The following is a 25259-nucleotide window of genomic DNA, read 5'->3' as shown; positions in this document are numbered from 1 at the left end:
TGGAGGAGGGCCTGCTGGCCCCCACAAACAATGAACAACGAACATGTTCATGAACTGGTCATGTTCGTTAATGTTTGTTGTTCGCGGATGGCAACAAACAACGAACACCATGTTCGGGTGTTTTTTTCTGTTCATGCCGATGTCTAGCCTTAAGGTGAGAAACCCTACACATGTCCACAAACACACCGCTTTCTAGTACTTTTCATAAATCAAAACAGTAGATGCAGTTCCTTCTTGGGAAAATGCTATATTGTAAGGAGAAGAAGGAAAGAAACAAAATGTCACTATATTTAGCCCCATCAAACACATTCTGTCTTTATTTGCTGTCTGAAATACCTGTTCCTGTAAAATACTTAAACTCTTCTAACATCAGAAAGCAAGATAAGACAATTGACTTTGATGCTCCAAGCACATGCATAACACGATTATTTCCAAGTCCTCCTGTTTATAATAGCATTATGCAAAAATTCTTTTTTCCCTTTCGTTAAGTATGTTCTTCCAATCTGCATCTCTTTTAAAGCAGGAATGCACTCATATAGGACACTAAAATAAAAAAAAGATGGGAAAAGTAGAGAATACATCATCCATTCTCTATAAATGCCAGGGAATAAAATTTGTGGTTTTATGGGAAGAAGGAGGCAATGCAGGGAACGAAACATTACCTGTAGATACTCACTGGGAGGATTTCTAAGAATCATGCAACCAGTTTTTGTAACTACTCATGTTTTACTTAACAGTCCAGGTTTCTTCTATGGTTTGGGACAAAAGTCGAGAGGCCAGATGCTTAGCCATACAATAAAAATTTGATTGAAAAATTGCAGTCAAATTTGGCCTTGCTGTTCAGGACTTTAGAGTCAAACATAGACATTTCCCCTAATGCTGCATCTGTTGCCTTAACATTCTTTTATGATACTCATGACTTAGAATGGTCTGAAGTTATTTCCTCAATGGATGTTAATTGTCAGGAGATAATCCCATTAGCTTTAAGTAGCAGAAACCCCTGGAGAAGGTGACCCGTCTATGACGAGAGGTCAGGGGTGAGTGTGAGAAGAAGCAGGAAGTTTAGTTTGGAAAAGGTAGAGAAGCTGCTCTGAATTTGGTGAAGCATCTTGGGGTGCAGGATCTCTCTTGGGATCTGAATAGAGCATGGAGCAGGGGTCACTGGGGCAGTCAGGGGGAGGGGAGTAGTTGTGAATTTCTTGCATTGTGCAGGGGGTTGGAATAGATGACCCTAGATGTCCCTTCCAACCCTATGATTCTATAAAATAAAACAAGTATTGCAAAAACAACGTAAGTCTTCCGTGCTCTCTCTTCCAATGGGGACAAAGCCTAGGTAGCGTTATATATTTGCCCTTCAAAGAAAGTCATGCTCTTAGAACCTCAAATACTAAATAATTGTGGGAAGTAGATAAGAAGAACTAATGATGCTGTGAATTTCACCATCAAAATATTCAATGGATGGACTTTCTATGTTTGAAGGAGGCGATCAGATGTGAGCCAATTACTCAGTTTGTTTGGTTCATGTAGAGTTTTATACATCCTTGAACTGGAGAAGTAGCATATGTGTCTGTAACCCTTTCATTGGCCATTTACACACATCCTTAAAGGGACGGCCCACCCACTGAACACTGGCAGTTTCCCCCCAGGTACCCAGATGTTTCTGTTTGCAAAATGGTTGCATACCATTTGGCTTCCCTTTTTTGAGCACCTTTTCTTGGAATGCACTTTTCGCAGTCACAGAAAAGGCACTGCAAAAATGGAACCCAAATGGTCTGCAAATGTCTTGCAAACTAAGATGGCACCAGCATTCCATGAGTGGGCTGTCCCTTTAAGGGCATGTGGAAATGGCCTTTGTCTACTGCTTTTCTGTCCTAGAAGGAGGGAATATCCAGTAGCAACTGAATCATCTGAGAACTGGGCAGACACCATTTAACACTTGACAACTTCTCATTACCTTGTTGTCTGCCCTTGCACAGCAGGAAGTGGCTGCAGTACCTTCCCCAAAGATTTTTGAAGGACTGAGCACTGATGTCATGCTATGAAATATGACAGCTGTGAGAAATGATACAGGAGCACCAGCAAGGTTAAAATCTCTTAACCCTGATGCTGGCATAAGTGACAACAGTTATTAAAATAGCTCTAAATCTCAAGCAAACTAAACAGCAAAGATAATCAGAACTTTCCCACTCCTTTTGCTCCTCTTGATGTCCCTTGGGGTTTCTTCTTTTCATTTAATATCAGTGTGTTCCAGCAGACCCTCAAGCTGACTATCCTTTCATTGGATTCAAATTATAGCATCATTTTGAACCCACTTCAAATTAAACAAAAAAAAGTCCAATCATGTTGCAACATGGACCCCTTTTTTCATTAGTCCAGGATACGATGTTCCACTTTGGTTCAGCTGTTGACCCTGAGGTGACTGACTAGCAAAATTACTAGACACTCTGAAACCTGGTATCAACCAGAACTTCTGCCATCTAACACATCAACAAGAAACTCCTGAACTGATGATTGGGGTCCTACTGAGACGCAATTAATTCAAAGTTTTAAGCAGCAAGGGCAGCAGAGCAAAGGCTCCAGAAGGGAAGACAGTCCGCAATGCCAGAGTTGACGGAGGGCTGTGAGAGAATTCGTTCCCTCCGGAGAGATCACCTCCAGCTCTGTCATTTAAAACTATTCTTCCTAGCTAACGTTGCATCTCATGGCACTTGATGAATACACGCCCAGGCACCTTGTATAGAGAAACTCTCATTTTCAACCCCTTAGAGATTCAAAATTATATAGGCATGTCCAGTCCCACTGGGGAAACCAGAAATATCACTCTAGATAACCTCATCAAATCACTGATCCCTATGAGACATGAAGTAATTTTGACATTGCATCAGAAATGCCACAGAGGCTTCAAAATTCTCCCCCCAACGTCATTTACCTGGTGGTTGAGGTGACTGTGTGTGGGAAGGAAGAAGGAAGATCCTCTTCTAGTCCCCTCTATCCCCTGCACCAATGTTTTGGCAGTGTCCAGTGCACCTCAGAAAATGTAGTCTCCAGGGCATATGACATTCTAATGAATTCTATGTTCATAATTAGGGTTGCCAGGTCCCTCTATCCTTTCAGTGGGAGGATAGGGGCCTGGAACTTACCCTCCAGTGGCGGCATGATGACATCACTTCCGGAAGTGACGTCACCACACCAAGTGCATGGCAACGTCACTTCTGTAAGTGACGTCATCATGCTGGCTGCGGGAGCACTCCTGCGCTCCGATTTGGCCAGTTTGGGGCCAAATCGGAGTGCAGGGATGCTCCCGCGGTCAGTGTGAGGGGTGGGAGCACGCGCTCCTGAGATGCATGCCAGTGGTGGGCACGGTCCGGGAGTTTGCCCCCTCCCGAGTGATTGGCAGATAAAGGGGCAAATCCCCGGGAGTTTGCCCACTACCAGCAGGCACCCGGTAACTCTATTCATAATGACAACCTAGGACTGGAGGAAGCATTACGGATTCACATTCTGAGACCAAGAGTAAAAGAACTTCAGCAAACTCACAATGCCACCCCAGAACTGAATGGTGTGAACAAAGCCGCAATTAGCTTTGCTTTGCTTACCAGGCATGGGCTGTATTTTTAGCTAGAGCAAGGAATGGGCTATTGATCTTGGGTTGTGCCCTTGCATAGTGACCTGAAATATTAAACTCTTCCATTGGTTTAGCCTTCTTAAGCACCATGTATTATTAAGGCATGCTGCCCACAGTAACACATCAGCTATTGTTTTCTGTCATTACAGTCATGGATCATCAACATCCCACAGTGGAAATGACAAGCCTCAAAGTTTATGCCTCTCCTGGTGTTGGAGGGCTGAATCCATCAAACAAAACACGCCCCAGGAAGAGAAATCTTACTTTGCTAAGCAAACATGCAAGCCACCCACCTTGTCAGGGTGAAGGCTTGGAAATTCCCAACGTGAGCTCTAATCCCTGAGTGACAGATTTTCTCGGGCTCCCTTCCCTTGATGGGAGATTAGATCTGTTACAGTTGGGCACCTCTTCAAAAATACTTTTACATCTCATTGCTGTCAGCAGTCTCTTCTCACCTATCTCCACCTGGGAGTTTTCCCTTATGCAACTAGGGAAGGGCCATGTTTACAAGGCTGTCCCTCTACTGTGGAAATACCACAAGCCACAACACACCTCAGTGATGAGATGCCTTCAGAAGTGTTAGACGTTGCTTTCAACAGCAAGTAATACACCTGCTGGTTGGAAACATGAAACCGGGAATCAGCTTTTCCCTTTAGTCTCTAATGCTATCAAATTCGCATTCCTTTTTAATTAAAAGATGACATTACAAGGCTAGGCAGCCAATCGGATTTGTTGACATTCTGATGTCAGTGAGGTCAGATACCGCCCCCCCTTTCAGAGAGAAAGGTAATGCTTCTTGTTACATCACTATTTTCAATCCCTTTCCAAGTTAGCCCTGAAAAATTGCTAAGAAGGATTCTGATCCATGAAAATGAATCAGTCAGCCCTATATGTCATTCTTCCAGTGTCCACAACCAGTGGCACTAATTATTATTAGACATAATTTGACCACTGCACATCAATAAGCAATTTGCTTGTCTAAAATGCATTTTCCAAGCCAATGAAGAAGGTTAAAAATATTCTCTGGAGGTATTTATTAATAGCTGGGGATACTCCTTATTTGCCGCACTCAATCTTTTAATCTGAAATCAAAATTTGCATATCGAATATGAATTTTTACCATGAGGTTTGCATTCTCCACTTTTTGATTCTATGCAAGTTAAATATTACAATTCTTTGAATTTGTATAGCACTTTCAGAATTCAAAACACTTCACACAAGTTATCTCATTTCTTCCAACAGTCGTATAAGATAAATCTGCATTATTCATGCTGGACTGAGGGAAAAAGAGAGGCTAGAAGGAAGTCTCTGCTCTTCTTCATGGAAAGAAAAACAGGTTGAGGAGAAAACATTGTCCAGTAAAAAAGCCTGAAGGGAAAGGGTTAAGCAACCCTGTCCCATTTCTCCCTCTACATATTCTCTGTTAAAACTGTCTCTTCATTTCCTGCTGTTTTCAGGGATTTTTCCCTTTGAGGTGAATTATGTACAATGTAGCTTAGTCTTTTTTCTTTACTAGCTGTGCAATGCTTGCTGAACTACTCCAGTGTAAGTCCATTGACTTCAATGGACTCAGACTGGAGTGACTCTAAGAAAACAAGACACAAAATTCAGTGCATCAGGGCTTTTAAGAAGATAGCGACTGCAGGCATCTTTGGGGCCAAGAGAGACTAAGATGTTATTGTGTATGATTTAAATTGTGATTTGTAAGCCACCTGGACCCCTGAGCAAAGATAGGATATAAGTATTTTAATAAATAATGGGTTGGATCCAACCACATTTTCTGCCGGTTTAAAAGCTGGCTGGATCCACAAGTTATCTGTTTTAAACACAGAAGATTTTCATGTATCCACAATCTATGTGTGATTCAGACTAAAAAAACTGATTTGGAAGAAACTGGAGCATATTTCTTCTAGAGGGTGTGAACATACAGGCAGTACCACTCTCCAGACCTAGAGTCTCCTGTTAAGGGAGCTCAGGTTGCAGGCTTGAGAAAGACCTGAGAAAGACCTCTCCTTGGCTCTGGAGAGATGAGGTTGTGAGGTGACCTATCAGTCCCCATTGGTCCACCACAGATGAAAGCAGTTTCTTCCACTCTTACATGCCCCAGCTTTGTTTCTGTCACTTCCAACTCTTTTACACAGTTGTCTGCATTTGATGCTCACCCTTGCTTTTAAACCACACCTGGCGCTTTCCTTTTAAAACCAAGTGTAGACCTTGGTCTTCAGCTTCCGGGATCACTCAATTGGCTCCCCTAGTATAAAGGCAGTGAGCTGGGTTGCCTGATAATGATTATAAATGACAGAGACTATCAGATTTACCTTGGGACCTCTCCAGGGATTTTGCAGTTAGTTTAGTCTGAACTCTGCATCAGCTGCTTGGTCTCTTTTCTTCTCAGTATGCGGTGGCTGGAGTCGAGCTGCAGGCTTTCAAACCTAATTAGTGTTAAGGGAAGGGAACTCCCTCTCCTTTCCTTTCACCCCTGCTTTGGTTTATAGAACAAGGACAGGGTTTTATTCAAGATGAGACAAGAATATCCTAGATTTGTACTTTTCTAACAAAACAAAACAAAATTTAAAAAGTGCAGTCCTATACAGATTTATGCTAGTAGAAACCTACTGTAGTAACTCTGTACAAACCTGCATTGTTAATCTGGCATAAAGTCCTTTTGGCTATATTTGCAGATTTTAGTCTTTGAGCCTCCCTGTGTTCACTGCCAAGAAAGACATAATTAATCTAGGACAACTGCTTGCCTAGCAAAATGACATACCCTTTGGCTTTGCAACAGCACCCCCAAATGACCCAGGAGTCAAGCAATGTACACCACAGTTAACACAGTATTTTCAATGTTTCACACTCGACAGTCCTGTAAGGTAAGCCAGTATTATTATCTCCATGTTGCTCATGGCAGGCTGAGCGATAAGAGCTTGGTTTACAGTGTCACTAAGCACTGCTACACCCTGGGGTGGGCAATGAGGAAAAAAATAGTCCGGAAAAAGGGCCCCATCCATCTGATTGCCAACCTGTAGGTGGGGTCTGGAGAGCTCTTGGAATTACAACTGATCTCCAGGCTACAGAAGTCATTTCCCTGGAGAAAATGGCTGCTTCATAGGGTAGACTCTATGGCATTCTACTTTCTGAAGAAGTCCCTCTACCCTCCCGCCCCCAAACCCACTCTCCCCAGGCTCCATCCCTAAATATTCAGGAATTTCCCCATCCAGTCTTGGCAGTCCATACAAGGCAGCTCTTCCTTCCTGTCTGGGACATTCAACTTTCTTAGGGTTGGGTGGGTGTAAAATCACCCCTGCCATTATTGGGGGTAAAAGGCGCATATGCACATTTCTGAATATGTTTGGGCATCAACCTCCAAGAATTTGTCAGCACTTCCAGAGTCTACCATATTTCTGAGTTCACCATCCCTTGCTATTATCCCAATATTTTAAGACCCTCGTGGGAAAGTGTGATACTTTAATCACTCAGTATAAATATGGTAGGCCCTGACCTTCGTAGTCCAGGTGATCTTGATCTCACCAGATCTCAGAAGCCAAGCAGGGTTGGACTTGGTTAGTAATTGGATGGGAGACCTCCAACAAAGACCGTTGCAGAGGTAGGCAATGGCAAACCAGCTCCGATAGTCTCTTGTTATGGAAACCCCAGTGGGGGTTGCCATAAGTAAGCTATGACTTGAAGGTACTCTCTACTCTATAAATATGGTTGACTATCCAAGAACCCAAGATTTCTGCTCAGCTCAGTGGCCTCAGGTGAGAACATGTGCCCTGATCCAGGCTAATAAAGATTTTCTTGTTCATTTCAATGGAGGAAGCAAAATATCTATTTGCTTAGTCTTTCTGTTTCCATAGAACTGAATGCAGAAGCCCTTTATGGGCATAAGGCTCAGCTGCAGCCTCGATGTCCATGTATATTCTCTGGATTGTAACATGTATGTTTTAACTACAGCATGTGTGTAAAGTCCTGTCAAATTGTAGCTGACTTTCATAGGTGATTTACCATAGCCTGCCTCTGCATAGTACCAGCTCTGGTTGTCTTCTGAGGTCTGATAAGATTGAGCTAGCCTGGGCCATCCAGGTTAAGGGCAACTCAAGAGGCTCTCACAGTTCTCTGCATCTGATCTATTCCCAGGTGTTGGTGTTATGAATCCCTGAATTAGTTCCGTTTACAAAGAGGAACTAATGGAATGTTCCATCGTTTCGTTTTTGAATTTCCATTTTTCCCCTCTTAGAAATCTGTAGGTTGGAACCTGACTAAATTGTCCATTTCCACTGATTCCGCCTTCCCACTGCGATCCCCTCATATATTTCCCCCAGGTCACCTATACCACAGGAGCAGCATTTTCTGGAGATCAGTGGGCTGCAGTGGGAAAGTGGGAAAGTTCTGTTGTGCTGATAGAAAATTTAGTCTGGATACCAACCCAGTGTATGCATGAATGGCTGCAACTTTTAGTTCCTTTAGTTCATGACTTTTACCTTTCTGTACATTGACCTTTCTGTATACTGATAAAACACTGCAAAAAAGTAATTTTGATGTGAAGGCATTACAAGATTTTTGTGTTTGTATTGTTTTATCATCATATAGGCGTATAAGTAAAATCCACGTAAAATGGTTTACAATGTTACAGAGGATGCAGGATACAATTCTCAGCTTGTGATCAAGGTGCACCCCTGCAATCTCAGCAACACTACAATGGATTCCAATAGGTTGTGTTGTTAAGCCATTTGTAGTGTTAAAATATCTAGAGCTGGCTGTGGTTCCCAAGTATGTATTAAAAACATTGTCATTGATTTAAGAAATTCTCTGTCCTGTGTGCAAATGATACGGTTTGTTTTGGTTTCCCAAGAAGGTGTTCTTGAGATCACACTCATTCTTTCCTGCATAATTATTGCCACTTCTCATGTTGATCTATTCTCATTAGATGGATAAGTAAATGGTAAATAGTTGACTAGTTCAGAAGATTCAAATATCTACACATGGTTGGATAGAGGGTGGAGGGACAGCGCACCTCCCTCCCCACCCCACCCCCACACCACTTCTGCCTCACCTTGTACAGTAGCAGATGTCCATATAACAGTGAAACATCCATAATGAAAGCCAGTGTGGTTTAGTGATTCAAGTGTCAATGTATGATCGGGAAACCCAGTTCTGAATTCCTAATCTGCCATGGAAGCATGCTGGGTGACCTTAGGCCAGTTACACACTCTCAGCCTATTCTACCTCACTGGTGGGTTGTTGTGAGAATAAAAGGGAAAAGAACAGAACTATGTATGCTACTTTAGCTCCCTGCCGGGATGAAAGGCAGAGTAATAAACAGGTAATAAAAAAATAATAAAATATCTGGCCCAACCTAGAGTTTATAAACTCCATGCATTTAATCTAGGAAATCAGCTGCACACAGAGGGTCAGGTTTGGTCAATTCAGACACCTCCTCTGGCCTAAGGAGTCTTCCTCCTGCTTCAATGGCTCTTATGTTGGAGGAAGGCTCTTTAGGCTGAAGGAAGGATTCAAACTTTGCTCAGCAGAGTGGTCAGATGGGGTAATCCAGGCAGGCAAGGCCCAAATCCTCCAACTCTGTATTATCTGAACTGACTGTCTACCACTTGAATAAGTCTCCTTTTGGTCTTTTCAGATCCTCCTCCTCCTCCTCCTCTTGCTCCTCTTCATTATCATCTCAGGGGAAAAAGAAAAAAATATTTGTATAGAGATTTGATCTTTTAAAAAAGTAATCATAAAATCAGTGGTTTTCCAGTATTCAAGGCTGTCTTCCGTTTTGTCGGTATCATATTTGCAATCACACTGGTCAGGTTAGTCACTGAAGTGTTGAATGGAACAAGGCAAAAGAATAGATCTGAAGCTAAGATCTCCAAATTGTTGGATGGCCGAGAAATCACAAACCTATTTTTTTTTCAAAAAAGGAAAGAAAAACCAAGTCAGCCATGTCAGAATGTGAAGATCCAAAGGACCATTAATTCTTCATTAGCATAATTTAGCAATATAAATTCTAAAGAACTAAATGTTTATGCAAAAAAAAAAAAGTAAGAAAGGACTGAACCCCTAAATACTCTTCAGATCCTTTGGTACTTTAATAGCATCTTATGCTGTCTACTGCCATCAGCAAGTTAAAATATTTGTTTGCACCTGGTGGATCAAGACCCACAACTGGGTCACTTTCTGATTAAAGGTGGGAGCTGTACCAGTGGCATAGCCTCTATTTTTCTTTGAGGTTTCCTCTCTGAAAGAAAGATAGTGAACAGGGAGAAGGCACCCAATGCAGCAATCTTGCTGAATATAAGCAGGACGCAGTCTGGTCAATGCTTGGATGGGTGACCTCCTGAGAATCCCATGTGAGCCACCCATGCGGCGGAACAAAGGTGAGGTGTCAATAAAGGTGAGGTGGTAACCATAGGCAAAGGACTCCGTTCCTTTTTCTTTCATTTATATTTATATTATTTCTTTAATTTCTGCTGTGCAGAAAAGAATGGCTTGGTGGAGGTGGTTTTTTCATCCTTGCATGACAAGCTGCATCTGCAAAAATACCATTTTTCTAAACTTCTATTTGGCATTTGGGGCATCTAAAGAGAGGAGGAGGAAAAAGGGCATGACTGTTTTAAAAAATTGAAAGGAGTCCTATGTTGCAGTTTGGGCTTTAATGTGGGTCTGAAAAGGTTGAAGACAATCAAGTTCAATAAACCCTTAAACGGGCCATATTGGACAGTGCTACTACTCTTGTGCATAGGTAATGAGGCCAAGGCTGGGTAGTAGCATTATGGTTTATGAGCAACAGAGACGTTTGTGGTGATCAAGAGATTAATAGCACAGTTCAAAACAGAGATACACCGTTCTAAGCCCATTAACTACAATGGATTTAGAAGCAGGCAACTGTATTGGTGCGGACTTCATAGAACAGAAGGATGTCAGAAACAGCTGGGGAATATCTTGAACAAACAAGCAAAAACAAAACAGTATATTTGCACAACTACAATACAAAATGGAGTCATATCAAGATTGAAAGGTATAGAAGAAGGATATTCTGGGTCTCTGGTGGGTTTTCTTCTTTCATTTAATATTCCCCTTAACATATACTATACATATATCCATCCAGAGAAGGGAATCACAGTTTTTTTTATCACTATTGATTACTACATGTGGTTTTGTAACCCCTACAAATAGCTTTGCATCTCTGGAGAAGTTTAAATTGTAGTACACTTGCCTATTTTCAGCTGGATTGTTTTCTTCCTCCTCTTCTATGCGATAAAGACCAAAGCAAATAATTCCAAACATGTCAAGTGCTTTACAGTATACATCTCCAAAGTAGACCTGCAGAGAAGAAATTAAGGGTGTGTGTGTGTAAAAACCCTAGGTCACCATCCATGTGGTATGATCAGCAAACTACCAATTGAAGAGTGTGGTTTAAAACAGTACTTTCTAAATGACCAGTGATGCTTTTGAATTTCGTGTTGGCTGTGACATTTTTTTCTTTTCTACCTTCCACCAAAACTGAATGCACACAAGGATAGGGTTGCCAGGACCCCTCAACCTCCCGGCGGGGTACAGGGGCCTGGCACTTACCTTTGGGGAGAGGGGGGTGAGTGCGCATGCCCCCATATGCGCGATGACATCACTTCAGGAGTGACGTCATCATGCGGCCCCTGAGCAGGCCCATCTTCGGGCACTGCGGAGCGCGCCTGCGCTCTGCAGCGCTGGAAACAGAACGTTCTGCCATGGATCGGGCCCATTTTTGAGGCACTGTGGAGTGCAGGAGCATTCCTGCGCTCCGCAGCAACTCAAAAACGGGCCCAATCTGCACCAAAATGGGCCCATTTTGGGCGCTGCTGAGTGCAGGAGCATTCCTGCGCTCTGCAGGGCCTCAAAACGGGCCCGATCTGTGCCGAAATGGGCCTGTTTTGGGGCGCTCCGGAGTGCAGGAGCACTCCTGAGCTCTGCAGCTTCTGAAAATGGCCCAGTTTGCTGTGGATCGGGCCCGTTTTGAGCGCTGCAGAGTGCAGGAGTGCTACCGCACTCCACAGCAGCCCCGATCTGGGCCAAAACGGGCCCAATCCTGGCAGCTGTGGCACACAGGAGTGTGCTGCACTGCAGGGGAGCATGCAGGGAAGGTGCATGCTCCCCCTGCTGCTCAGGTAAGTGGGGGCGGGGGGTGGAGAGCAGGGGCGGGGAATCCCCCACCCCCACTGGGGGTTTGGGATCCCTAAACAATGAAAAAAAGTATTTACTGCCTTGTGTTAACTTATTTCAAGTATTTTTCATCAGAAAATACTGTACCTTCAATTTTTTTTTTAAAAAAAAAGTCTCCACAAAGCAAATACAAACAAAATGAAACACCACACTGTGAACAAATCAGACAAGATACAAAACCCTGGGGGGAAATAAGATAATTAAATGAATAACACATTCATATGTCCCTATATCTGACCTTCCTTGGGATATACGAATAGGGGTGTGCAAGCCAAAAATTTTCGGCTATAGCCGAAAGTAGAAAGCCGAAAGAAGATTCTCTATCGTTAAAGCCGAAAGCCGAAACAAGAATCTCTTTCGGCTTTCGGCTTTCGGGATTCTTTCGGCATTATTTCGGCATTCTTTCGGCTTTTTTCTATGGGAAAATGCCTCCGTCTTCCAGGACGCCTGGAGGAGGCATTTTCCCACCGAATAAGCCCAAAATTGGTGGGGACCTTCCTCTAACCCTTCTCTAACAACCACCCAAGTTTCAGACAGATTGGACTTTGGGGGGCCATGTTATGGCCCCCCAAAGCAGGTCCCCCCATCCTCCCATAAGAAAGCGAAGGAGCAGCATATTGTTAGCATGCTGCTGCTGATCTTTCTTCATTATTTCCTATGGGGAAAAAATGAAGAGGCAGGCTTCCTTTGCCAGGGGTGGCATTTTGCATGCAAAATGCCCCCCAGCCCTCAGGGGCCCTTCTCCCACCCCTCCTCCCACCCCCCACCAAGGCTCAGCCTGCTCCCACTTGGGGGGGGCATTTCATGGCCTCCCCAAGTAGGTGCTCTGCTCTCATCTCTACCACTGACAGCTGGGGGAGGCTTGTGTTGCCAGGGGTGGCATTTTGCATGCAAAATGCCCCCCAGCCCTCTGGGGCCCTTCTCCCACCCTTCCTCCCACCCCCACCAAGGCTCAGACTGCTCCCACTTGGGGGGGCCATTTCATGGCATCCCCAAGTAGGTCCTCTCAGCCCCTAAAGTCCACCCCTTACAGCCCCACACAAACCCAATTCCCCCCAGCTGCCACACACAGACCCAAATCCCCACATTAGCCCCTCACAGACCCAAATCCACCCCCACCTGCCCCACACCCATAACCCCAGGAACAGGCTGGCAAAGGCCAGCCCTCTCCCTTTGTTCCCTATGCTGGGAACTTCTAAACTCTCTTTCCCTGGGCAATTCTGCACAGCCCAGGGGTGCCACAATGGTGGGCACACTTCTGAGTGCCAGCTGGTCCCTGTGAAAGAGCACCTGAACCACAGACACCCTCCCTCAAATTCCCCCACCACCTACAGAGATGGCTGGCCAGCCAGCCCCATTGTTCCCTATGATGGGAACCAACTGCACAACAAAGAATAAAACAAGAACAACACAAAATAAAGTTTTAAAAAAATTATATTCTCCCTTCCAAAGTACAAGTAGGCAAAGCATTATGACACATTACACCAGCAGTCCCCCACACAGAAAAATTAAAACAAAACTCACTTAACATCAGAGAATCACAAAGCATGATTCCTGTCAAAAACACTATTTCTTGAACAGCTTTAGGTTACACAGCAGGGGGGAACACCAAAGGGCATGGCAGCACTATCTTACACAAAAATAACACAACTCACTTCACATCAGAGAATCACAAAGCACAATTCCTGTTAAAAACACTTTATTTCTTGAACAGCTTTAGGTTACAAAGCAGGGGGGAACACCAAAGGGCATGGCAGCACTATCTTACACAAAAATAACACACCTCACTTAACATCAGAGAATCACACAAACACAATTCCTGGCAAAAACGGTGAAGTGGGTTGTATTATTTTTTGTAGTACATTGCTATCATGCCCTGTTGTGCCCTCCTACTGTGTAACCTAAAGCTGTTCAAGAAATAAAGTGTTTTTGCCAGGAATTGTGTTTTTGTGATTCTCTGATGTTAAGTGAGGTGTGTTATTTTTGTTATTTTTGAACGGTGAAGTGGGTTGTATTATTTTTTGTAGTACATTGCTATCATGCCCTGTTGTGCCCTCCTACTGTGTAACCTAAAGCTGTTCAAGAAATAAAGTGTTTTTGCCAGGAATTGTGTTTTTGTGATTCTCTGATGTTAAGTGAGGTGTGTTATTTTTGTGTAAGATAGTGCTGCCATGCCCTTTGGTGTTCCCCCCTGCTGTGTAACCTAAAGCTGTTCAAGAAATAAAGTGTTTTTAACAGGAATTGTGCTTTGTGATTCTCTGATGTGAAGTGAGTTGTGTTATTTTTGTGTAAGATAGTGCTGCCATGCCCTTTGGTGTTCCCCCCTGCTGTGTAACCTAAAGCTGTTCAAGAAATAAAGTGTTTTTGACAGGAATCATGCTTTGTGATTCTCTGATGTTAAGTGAGTTTTGTTTTAATTTTTCTGTGTGGGGGACTGCTGGTGTAATGTGTCATAATGCTTTGCCTACTTGTACTTTGGAAGGGAGAATATAATTTTTTTAAAACTTTATTTTGTGTTGTTCTTGTTTTATTCTTTGTTGTGCAGTTGGTTCCCATCATAGGGAACAATGGGGCTGGCTGGCCAGCCATCTCTGTAGGTGGTGGGGGAATTTGAGGGAGGGTGTCTGTGGTTCAGGTGCTCTTTCACAGGGACCAGCTGGCACTCAGAAGTGTGCCCACCATTGTGGCACCCCTGGGCTGTGCAGAATTGCCCAGGGAAAGAGAGTTTAGAAGTTCCCAGCATAGGGAACAAAGGGAGAGGGCTGGCCTTTGCCAGCCTGTTCCTGGGGTTATGGGTGTGGGGCAGGTGGGGGTGGATTTGGGTCTGTGAGGGGCTAATGTGGGGATTTGGGTCTGTGTGTGGCAGCTGGGGGGAATTGGGTTTGTGTGGGGCTGTAAGGGGTGGACTTTAGGGGCTGAGAGGACCTACTTGGGGAGGCCATGAAATGGCCCCCTCAAGTGGGAGCAGTCTGAGCCTTGGTGGGGGGTGGGAGGAAGGGTGGGAGAAGGGCCCCAGAGGGCTGGGGGGCATTTTGCATGCAAAATGCCACCCCTGGCAACACAAGCCTCCCCAGCTGTCAGTGGTAGAGATTAGAGCACCTACTTGGGGAGGCCATGAAATGGCCCCCCCAAGTGGGAGCAGGCTGAGCCTTGGTGGGGGGTGGGAGGAGGGGTGGGAGAAGGGCCCCTGAGGGCTGGGGGGCATTTTGCAAAGGAAGCCTGGCAAAGGAAGCCTGCCTCTTCATTTTTTCCCCATAGGAAATAATGAAGAAAGATCAGCAGCAGCATGCTAACAATATGCTGCTCCTTCGCTTTCTTATGGGAGGATGGGGGGACCTGCTTTGGGGGGCCATAACATGGCCCCCCAAAGTCCAATCTGTCTGAAACTTGGGTGGTTGTTAGAGAAGGGTTAGAGGAAGGTCCCCACCAATTTTGGGCTTATTCGGTGGGAAAATGCCTCCTCCAGGCGTCCTGGAAGACGGAGGCATTTTCCCATAGAAAAGCCGAAAGAAAGCCGAAAGAATCCCGAAACGTTTCGGCTTTTTTCTTTCGGCTACCCGAAACGTTTCGGCATTCCCCGAAACGTTTCGGCATTCCCCGAAAGAAGCCGAAACACTTTTGTTTCGGCATTCTTTCGGCATTCTGAATGCCGAAACGCACATCCCTATATACGAATGTTAGCCATTTCATTTCTTGTAATATTTGTTTATATATCTGAGTAGGCCTTTGCCAATAGATTTGTGAGTTTGTTTGCACTACGTCCACATGTTTTATGGTATGTATTAAACAGAATCCATACCGTTTACACATACATGTATTCTATATCTGATTTACAACTTGGCTCTAACATAGAGATCAAAATCAGCACAATGGCATAACTTGCAAATTGTATAGATTTTTCTGCAAACCCTGGTGAAATCAAATTTTTTATCCATAGAGTTTCAGTCCAAATGCCCACATTTTGATTTCATTTTCATCTTGTGTAACTCAAATCCATGGTTTTTAAAAAAAAATCATGCCATTTTGTTTCCTTACACAAAATTTCTCTCATAAAATATACAAATTCTTCAACTGCATGTGTCAGTTTGGCATAGTTGAACTAGGATCTGGGAGACCCAAGTTTGAATCCTCACTCTGCCAAGGAAGCTCTCAGGGTGATCTTGGGCCAGTCATGCTCTCAGCCTCATCTACCTCACAGGATTGTTGGGAGTAGAGATGGGCATGAACCAAAATACGAACCAAAATTAAGCATGAACCAGGCCGGTTCGTCATTCACGAACCATGGTTCGTCAGATCCCATTTCTGACGAACCGTCACGAACTTTAGCCTGGTTCATTTGGTTTGTTTTTTGGTTCGTCACTGTGGACAGCCTGATGTTAATCAATCAGTTTCCTAGGCAACAGGGGATGGCTTTCCTGCAGACCTTTTGCTGACCCAGAAATGAACTTCTGCTGCCCTGGAAGTGACCTTCTGCTGACCCGGAAGTGATGATTTTCTGACCTGGATGTGATTTTTTCATGAACCAAACGAACTGGTTCACGAACCAGGGGGAGGTTCGTGAAAGTCCGTGGTTCATGGTTCATGAAATTTGATGAATCATGAACCACATGGTTCGTTTTTTTCTGGTTTGTGCCCATCTCTAGTTGGGAGTATAAAATGGAGGAAAGGAGAATGATGTAAGCTACTTTGGATCCCCATTGAGAAGAGGTGAGGTACAAATGAAGTAATTAAATAATAAATAAACTGCATTTGTATGTCAATAACTCAGTGTTATTTGTTATGGGGGTTGTGGGGAAGAGAAAATCCCATTCTCTCCTGTTGGCCTGAGAGTCAGTTTAATGTGGTGGTTAAGAGCAGTGGGACTCTAATCTGGAGAACCAGGTTTAATTCCCCACTCCTCCACTTGAAGCCAGTTGGGTGATTTTAGGTTAGTCTCAGCTCTCCGGCGCTCTCTCAGCCCCACCTACCTCACAGGGTGATTGTTGTGAGGATAATAACAACACACTTTGTAAACTGCTCTAAGTGGGTATTAAGTTGTTCTGAGGGGCAGTATATAAATCAAATGTTGTTTGTTGTTGTTGTTGTTGTTACTTCCCCCTTGTTCTCCTCCATTCTTGACACTGGAAGGGTGCCGCTCAAGACCAACTAGCTGATGGAGGGGGAGCCTGGAACTGAAAGCATAGTATTCCCTCTCAGTTGTTAGTTCCCTCCATCAGATGTCTAGTGATGTTATATGGGGCTGCCTAGCAACTCTCAAAATGGTGGGTTAGCTATGCTGAAGAACCACTGAACACTGGCTGCAGCTAAGGACACCTATTGAAAAGGACAAGTATTCTTAATGGTTTCATAAAAGAGGCAACTTTACTTCAGGAGTCAGTAAAGCTTTGTGATGCCAAGATAAGAAAAGTGGTACCTGCTTGAATTCCCTCCACTATATTCTCACAACAACCCTGAGAATTGAATAAGTCTGAGAGACAGCAACTGGCCAAAGGTCACCCAGTGACCTTCATGGTTGAATGATGAGTTGAACCTCCCGTGTCTTAGCTCACTACCAACACCACTTACCACATGGGCTGCCATTCTGCACTGTCTGTTGTTAAGTTTACACCAAAGCTTATAAACGTAGTTACCTGGTTATTCAATGAGGTTAAGAGGGATAGCTGACACTTAATATAACTTACCAGGATTTCTTCTACTGAAGCTGGATCATCCGTCAGTGGCAACAGAGCAAGCTTGCATCTATTTCTAGGAGCAAATTGTGTTATGTTGCTATAACTGCCACTCAGTGAAATCTTCTCTGCCAGATGTTCTTCAAGTTGGGGATTGCTTCCACCTATAACCAGAGTCTGTAGCAAAGCCAACACATGATGATTATAGTAGGCCTGCAATGGAAGGATACAGTAGACAGGAAAGCTTATTTGTATCTGAGATAATTTATAGCAAATGCCCATCTGAATGAAAAAGTGGTCTAGGAATCTGGCATGCATGGGCTTGAATTCACTTTTCATGGGATGTCCAACAGGCTTCTTCAGCCTAGTGGCCTCCCACACAAATTGGATCTTGCTAACACCTCAGAACCTAGATTGCCCCCAATGTAATAGTTGGGGAACTTTGGTAATGATGGGAAACCAATCTTCTGGAATACTTCACTGCCACTGAGGAATAAGGAACTCCTGGTAAGCTTTTGCAGTAGTCTAGAGTTCCTCAAAATACAGATGGAAATAGGGTCACCAGTCACCCAGTGGTAGCGGGAGATCCCCCGCTCCCACCCCCTGCCCCCACTCATCTGGCCAGCGGGGGGGGGGGGTTGGCGGCACAGGAATAGGCCTCCTGGGCGTGCTCCTGGGGTGGCGCAATGATGTCACTTCCCAGGAATGACATCGACATGCCACTCTGAGAGCACTTCTGCACTTTGCAGTAGGCCGATTCGAGGCCCAAATCAACCTGCTGCCAATCGCACGTGTGCTCCTTTGCCTGCATGATGACATCACCTGGAAGTACCATCACCATTGGTAACATCATCACACAGGAGCGTGCACACAAGGTACACATAGAAGGAGAGTACCAGGCACCTGCCCTCCCGCTGGGAGAGTAAGGAGACCTGGCAACCCTAGCTGGAAAATTAATGCTGTAGAACTATAATAAAATGCTGCAGGGAACTAAGGGCCAAGCTACACATGACGGATGACACTTGAACGGCAAGTGGATTGAGTGGAGGGCAAGTGAACAGGGAGAAATACACTTGCTGTTCAAGTGTCATTTGTCACTTGTAGCTTGGCCCTAAGACTGATTATTGTATAAAAGGCAATGCTAGCTAGGTAGGTAGCTAATAGCAGCTGAATAACATCTTGCTGACGTGTTTTCCTCCTTTTTGCACTCAGGTACTTAAGACCTGAGCATGCAGAAAGGTACAAGCTAAAGGACTAGAGCCAACGGGCTCTTGTTGATTGGCTCATCCTGAGGGATGTAGCCAGGAGCTGGAAAGAAGATCAGCTAGCAAGCAGAGAAACCTCATTTGCACTCCAAAGACTCCTTCCCCTTTCCTGTTTCTTCTTCTTTTTGTATTGTTAGCTACTTTGCAGGGGGGTGGGCAGGATATGAATAAGTAATTATTACGGATAAGCCATCTATTTGTCTGGGCCTTGTTGATCATCAGAATGTAAGGGGAAGGCTATAAATAGGGTGCCATAGATGTGATGTTTACAGAAGCCATATAGGTCAGGTTTCAGGCTTCTTTTAACTCCTGGGTCTCTCTCACTGTCCTAGACCCCTGCATGTTTGTCCAGGTGACCTGCTTCCTGCTACTGGTTTCATAAAATCCAACTGGATCATGTTCTTGAGTACAAATTCATACGACCACTACATTGATCTTATTTCAGTGGAATCTGGAAAGCACATTTGTCTGATGTGACTATTCCCACACAAGTTGAAGACAGAGGTCAGCAAGTCGCAGAAAACCTGAGATTTGGTAGGAAGGAAACTCACTGTGTTTGCAGATCACGATGCTGATGAAACAGTCTATTTGCAGTAACTTTACCAGAAAAAAACTACCATATGAGATTTGTCATAAAATTGTTGGGACTTCAGCAACAGCTAAAAGGTTCTCTAGGAATCAATAATCACTCATTTTAGTGCTTTGCTTGACTAGAAATCATAATAAGTGTTCTCCTGAGGCAAGAGAGCACTTCCCATGTTCTCCAGTAAAACGAAAGGTTAAAGTGAGCAACTTTGGACTCCTAGACAGGCTTCCGTCTCTCATTTATGCATGTGTAGACTTTTTTCAGACAGAATTATACCCACTAAAATAGACGTAGGTAGAGGGAGGGTAGGTATAAGCACTCACCTACCCCCAACACAAACATACCTATAAAACTGGTGGCTTGTGAGCACAGTATCGATGCACATACAAAGCAGACACATGTAAGCGCTGACCTATGATTGTCAGTGCTGCTTTTTCAAATGTTCCCAGTGATGCAAGAGAACCTGCACATTCATGTTTTACATAAGTATAAATTCCATGCTCACAAACTGTCATTGGTTCATAGGTGGAGCAGTGCCAGAGCACTTGATTTCAAGTTGCATAATCTCCTCTGCAATGTGTGTGTGTGTGTGTGAAAGGGAGACAGTCAGACAGACAGACAGAGACAGAGAATAGGTAAGTTCTATGGTGTTTCTCAGCAGCCTTAATGACAAATAAGGTAAATGGTGTGAAATCTTTGAATAGCTCCAATTACTGCAAGAACTTATGAACATAAAAGACATTTAGCAGATTTTTCACTCTAGTACTGTTAGAGCCCTCTTCAGTCTTCTTTTTTTTAATTAACAGTTTTATAAAATGAAAAAAAATAAGACAGAACATAAAAATACAATAACTCCAAAACTAGCCAAATAGAATTGGTTAGCAGACAAACAACAGTACCAAACCATACAAACAAAACAGAAAATATACATTAAAAAAGAAAAAAAAACCTATAGAAACTAAAAGGAGGCTTCTGATTTTCTCTGCAACAAATGTTAGTACTTTCAAATTTCCTCTTACTCTATTAAGTTAAAAATCTGTTAAAAATAAAAGCTCTTTTTTCTCATGTCCAAATTTCTTAATCCAAAAGTCCACAAGTCATCAACTCATTATTGTCTATTTCACATACAAAGTCAGTAAGAGATATCCATTTGGCAGCAAACCCCTCTTCAGTCTTCTAAAGAAGTTAATCTAGGTTGTAATTCAGGGTTATCTTCCTCAGAGGGGAACAGCATTTTATATACATAGCTGAGTGCTGCTGAGCTCTTTAACATCTTTCTACACTTTTTTTGCCTTCAACAGGATTGCATTTCCATAGTTGGATGCATTAATAGGATTTGTGTGCCACCTGCATTGTATACTTTATTTGCTGAGTTACACACTGCTGGAGTTTGCAATGTGAAAAGAAGACAACTAAATAAAGAATGAAAGAGAAAAACTTATGTAGAATAATGTTTGCATGGCATATAAGATTTCAGTGTATTTTACACAAGGTTAAAGAGTCTTCCAAAATTCTGTTCACCCAAGTATCTCCCTGGATGCGATGGTCACCAGACTTATCTGGGGGCCAGCTTGCTGCCAACAGGTGGGGAGGGGGATGGGGCATGGCGGCTGCCATGTTGTAGGGCATGCCCAGCATTCCTCAGGCAGTCCCGCAACCAATCAGTTTAAAATCCCTGGCTGCCCTATCAGGAGCAGCCGGGGGTGAGCTAGCAAGGGGTGGGGCTTGGCTATGGATCTCAGAGATGCAGTTTTCCCTCTGGTCCAGCAGCTGGGTACTTAAGGAGCTGTGGGCCCCAGTCCTCCATACTTTGCTCTTGTTGGTGAATCCTACCCACCTCTCCATTTTTTACATATTTGTTGTTTCTTTCATCACAACTTTGTCTGGCAGTTTGGCATGTATCGAATCCCTTTTGGTGGGGGGGGGGGAGACCGGGCCTGTGTGCCCAAGCTCCCCATTAAGGGGATTCCCATAAAGTATCTTGGGAGTGAGTTATGGAGATGCATGCCCAGCTTGAGGGCTGCCGGAGCATACTCACTCCCAGGGGTGTGAACTCCCTTAATGCCACTCCTTGGTTCCCCCCATAGCTGTGGTCTGGGGGGGGGGGTCATTGGCTGGCAGATGTGTCAGCCGATGCTTTGGGATCCAACCTACATGCTTCGCCAATGCTCTTTTATGCTGTATTCAATACAGTTGTAGCCAGTTTTCATTCCAGCTAAGGTGTGGGTCTGAATTTGTTGCTGTGCCTTCCTTACCCTCAGTCCTGGGCTGCAATTGTAATTCCAAGTTCTTACTGCCTCTTGATATGAACGTTCCCTTTAGTGACCAAGGCTTATAGCCCTTGATGGACCATGAATATGTCTAATTCTCTTTTAAAGCCATCTATGCTCAGGAACATCACTACATCCATTGGCAGCGTCTTCAGAAAATGTATTCCTGTTTTTAACATGTTTTACATTTTTTTGCTTTGATACGAGATATCATACTTTGCTTTTGGCACTCTTGGTTGTGGTAGAAGGGCAACCCACATTTTATTTTAAAAGTAAATAACACTTGAGAAGGGATGGTGAACTTGAATTTTGGCTCAGGGTGGAGTTATGTTGGAAGAGACCGGAGTCGCATTGAGGTGGCAGATCTTGCAAGTGACCATTTCTATTGATCAACTTCCTAGAGATAGTTTATTCAGCTTAACAGCCATGCGCTATAACAGAGTTTAAGAATTGAAAATAACAGTTAAAGAAAGATTGCCATGTCCACAATGCAGTGTTTGCAAAGGCTGCTCAGTAATAGTCTTAATTTTAAGGAGTCAGGAATGTTTGAAGGCTTCAGTTGCCATTTTCTAAGGACTCTCTCTCTGGCTAGTTCATGCTTTGAAGGTAAGGGACAGCGAGTCAACTTCAGCCAAAGGGCAATCACAGAAACACTGGTTTGAGGCTATTTTGAGGAAGTAGTCCTTCATCTGGGCTGTCAGCAATGTGTTGCAACATGCAATCATGTATAGCTACCTCCTAAAGGTGGACAATAAAAGACCTATGATGGAATTTCTGTGGCTCAGGTGACACATTGCATGAAGCCATGGCTAATTTTACTGAGTTTGTGGAATCAGGATTGGTCTCACAGAAAATCAGTTAAATCCTGGTTTGCCTTGACAAACACTGGTCTTACTATCTTTACTCTTACCAAGGTTGGAGGACTTATAGACCCCACTTTAAAATTATTCAAGAGTAAGGTTATTCCCCACCTTTTGTATGGCGCTGAGGTGTAGGGATGGAAAGAGGATATTATCATCAGTTTTGAAACAATTCAAGATCAGTTTCTACGTCGAATTCTGGCTCTTCCCAAAGGAGCACCAGTCACCCTAATGAGAGCAGAAACAGGTCTTCCCTCTTTGTGGGGCGTGGGTGCACGATGCAGTACTAAAATTCTGGGAAAAAATAAAGCAGCCAGATCTGATACATTCAGATACCTGGCATTTAATCAAATGCTCTCTGAGGACCCAGTATACCACTGTTTTCTGTAATATATTAAACAGACTGTAATATATTAAACAGATCTTCTTAACCCCTCAGCAAATAACTTACATCTTCGAGACTGGATCTATAAGGGTGATGCCCTGATAGATAGGCGGTCTTGAACTGTCAGTCAGCCTCTTGGTTCAAACTCTTCAAGTGCAATCATTCTAGAGAATCTTACTTCGTCAGTATTGCAAACTACAATCTTAGAACAGCCTTCACGTCCCTACACTTCGAAACAATGCCAACTGCAGTTTTAGCAGGCCACTACTGTAAAATACCTAAGGAACCTTCTGTCCCTGTGGAACATCTGCAATTGAGGACTTACCTCATTATATTTTTAACTGCCCGTTGTATGCCCAACCTAGGACTAAATTTCTTTGAAATGTTGTCCGATCTTTGTACCCACTCAGATCCTGAGAAGATCGCAGTTTTACTAGCCGATTCTGATGCTAACATATCTTACAAAATGGCTTTATATGCCCTGGCTGCAAAAAAAAATACGGGCTAATGCTGTGATTAAATTAACACTGAACATTGTGGATTTTTACTGTTTTTATTAACTGTGTATACTTTTATTGTCCTATATGACTTTGACAACCAGAAACGGTTTAATGGTTTTATCTAGTTTTAAATTTTATTGTTTTGACTATGTCACATCAATTTCATTCAAGCATATGTTTCTGTTTTTATTCTTGTTATTTGTGACTTGTAATGGCCTATGGCTAAATACAATAAACCTTTCATACTCATACTACCTTTACTCTGGCCAGGCTTCTCTGCAGCCAGGGAGTGAATATGGTGGTAGCCGGGAACAAGTCAGGATTAAACTAGGATGTTTGTGTACACATGCCTCATGATGAAACCACAGTTAAGACAACCTGATTATTAAATCAAATTTATACCCTGGTTTCTGATTCTGGTTTGGCATTCTTGACTAACCATAGTTAGTACAGTAGCTTGCATTCAGGCAATGATGCTAACCAGAGTTCCATTCAAGCATAGTTTTGCTTTACGTCTGAGTGGAGTATGACTTACAGTGCACAACAGAGAATCCAGAAAGCTGTCAGAGAATACCGATCCTCTGAAAAAACATGCAGCATGCTGCTTTTCTGTGCCATCCGCACTTCCCTTCATGTTCTGCTCAAAGAACTGTGCATTGGAAGCTACTTCTGTCAAAGGAAAGAAAGCACAGTGCTCAGTTTCTGATGAATGCAAGAATTTTCCATAACCAGTGAACATTGGCAGTAACACAACCCATCCTGCAATATGCAGTGCCACTGCCTATTGCTGTAAAAGAAAGAAGAGATAAAGTGTGTGTACACAGATGGGAATTGTTTGTTTTAATTGACTTGCATGGGGAAACCCAAAAAGAAACTGGTTCTTATGATATTTGAGTGGTTAATAAGGATGTACAAATATGTCCTTTATTATCTCTCTTGGTTTCCAAATGTTGGCATTGGGATAGTCTAGGGATGCCAGGTTCCCTGCTGTGGCAGGAGACCTTCTGCCCCCCCCCCCCCGCCCCGGCCTCCAGAGCCCATTGTGGGAGGGAAGGTGGAACAATGCTGCACAATGCCATTTCTGTCTCCACCCACCCGCCCTCCGCAAGCTCCTGCTGGTTTCCAGAGAAGGACTGGCATTTTTGTAGCTGGAGTTCTCACTTCCTTGGCTTCTTTTATACCTTTTACATACAAATAGAGCACAAATTACATCGGACATCTAAATGGCATATAACATACACATCTGCTACCAAATCCATCCCCCTCTAAATTGGTCTTGCACTTAGGGGGCTCAGCTACTATGCTGGAAGAACAATGTATGTGCTGTTTATCCCTGACACTGTTTATATGTTGTTTACATGCAATGCATCATATTATACTCCATTTATGTACAACTGGTGCAAAAATAAAATTGGCATCGGTTCGGGGGGTGGGTGGGTGGGAAATTGGTGTGGGAAAGAGAAAAACGGTGCGAAAATAAAGCCTTGTGGGTTTGATTTGCATGGTGGGGCTTTTTAAAAAAAATTTAAACAAAATTTTATTAATAAAATGCATACAATAAATTACAAGATAGCACAGATTAACAAGTAACAATTGGTAACTAAAACACAACCAATAACCAAATAACAATGGTGGGGATTTTTCAAACTGGGGGTGAGAAATTTAGTAGCACTGCTAGTTCAGATTGGGCCTGTGTTCAGAGGTAGTATTTAAACAACAACATCATGCAGTAGGAGTGGGTGGCGTAGTTCATGGTGGTATCCTCGGGCCCCTAGTGGGTGCTTGGCTGGGGTGCTAACATAAGGAATATTCATTCTCACACCATTGCAAACATTACCAAGTGGGGAGGGAATCTGTGTCTACCTGCTTAAAAGTCACTGAGTGAGGTGGGATGTAG

The 25259-nt window shown here is 43.5% G+C and overlaps 1 protein-coding gene across 1 annotated transcript in view; it reads right to left on the bottom strand.

The window, feature by feature from the left end:
* Positions 1 to 9360: 9360 nt before the first annotated feature.
* KCNU1 (potassium calcium-activated channel subfamily U member 1) overlaps positions 9361 to 25259 on the bottom strand; it is a 125357-nt gene continuing 109458 nt past the window's right edge. Inside the window, exons 24-27 of the mRNA XM_054998055.1 lie at positions 23898 to 24031; positions 17509 to 17709; positions 10845 to 10951; positions 9361 to 9529 (exon numbers count right to left, since the gene is read on the bottom strand). Coding sequence (XP_054854030.1) covers positions 9361 to 9529; positions 10845 to 10951; positions 17509 to 17709; positions 23898 to 24031 — 611 coding nt within the window. The remainder of the gene's footprint in view (positions 9530 to 10844; positions 10952 to 17508; positions 17710 to 23897; positions 24032 to 25259) is intronic.

This window comes from Eublepharis macularius, chromosome 14 (assembly GCF_028583425.1).
Source record: "Eublepharis macularius isolate TG4126 chromosome 14, MPM_Emac_v1.0, whole genome shotgun sequence".
Classification (NCBI taxonomy): Eukaryota; Metazoa; Chordata; class Lepidosauria; order Squamata; family Eublepharidae; genus Eublepharis; species Eublepharis macularius.
This window is presented reverse-complemented; position numbering and strand designations above follow the sequence as displayed.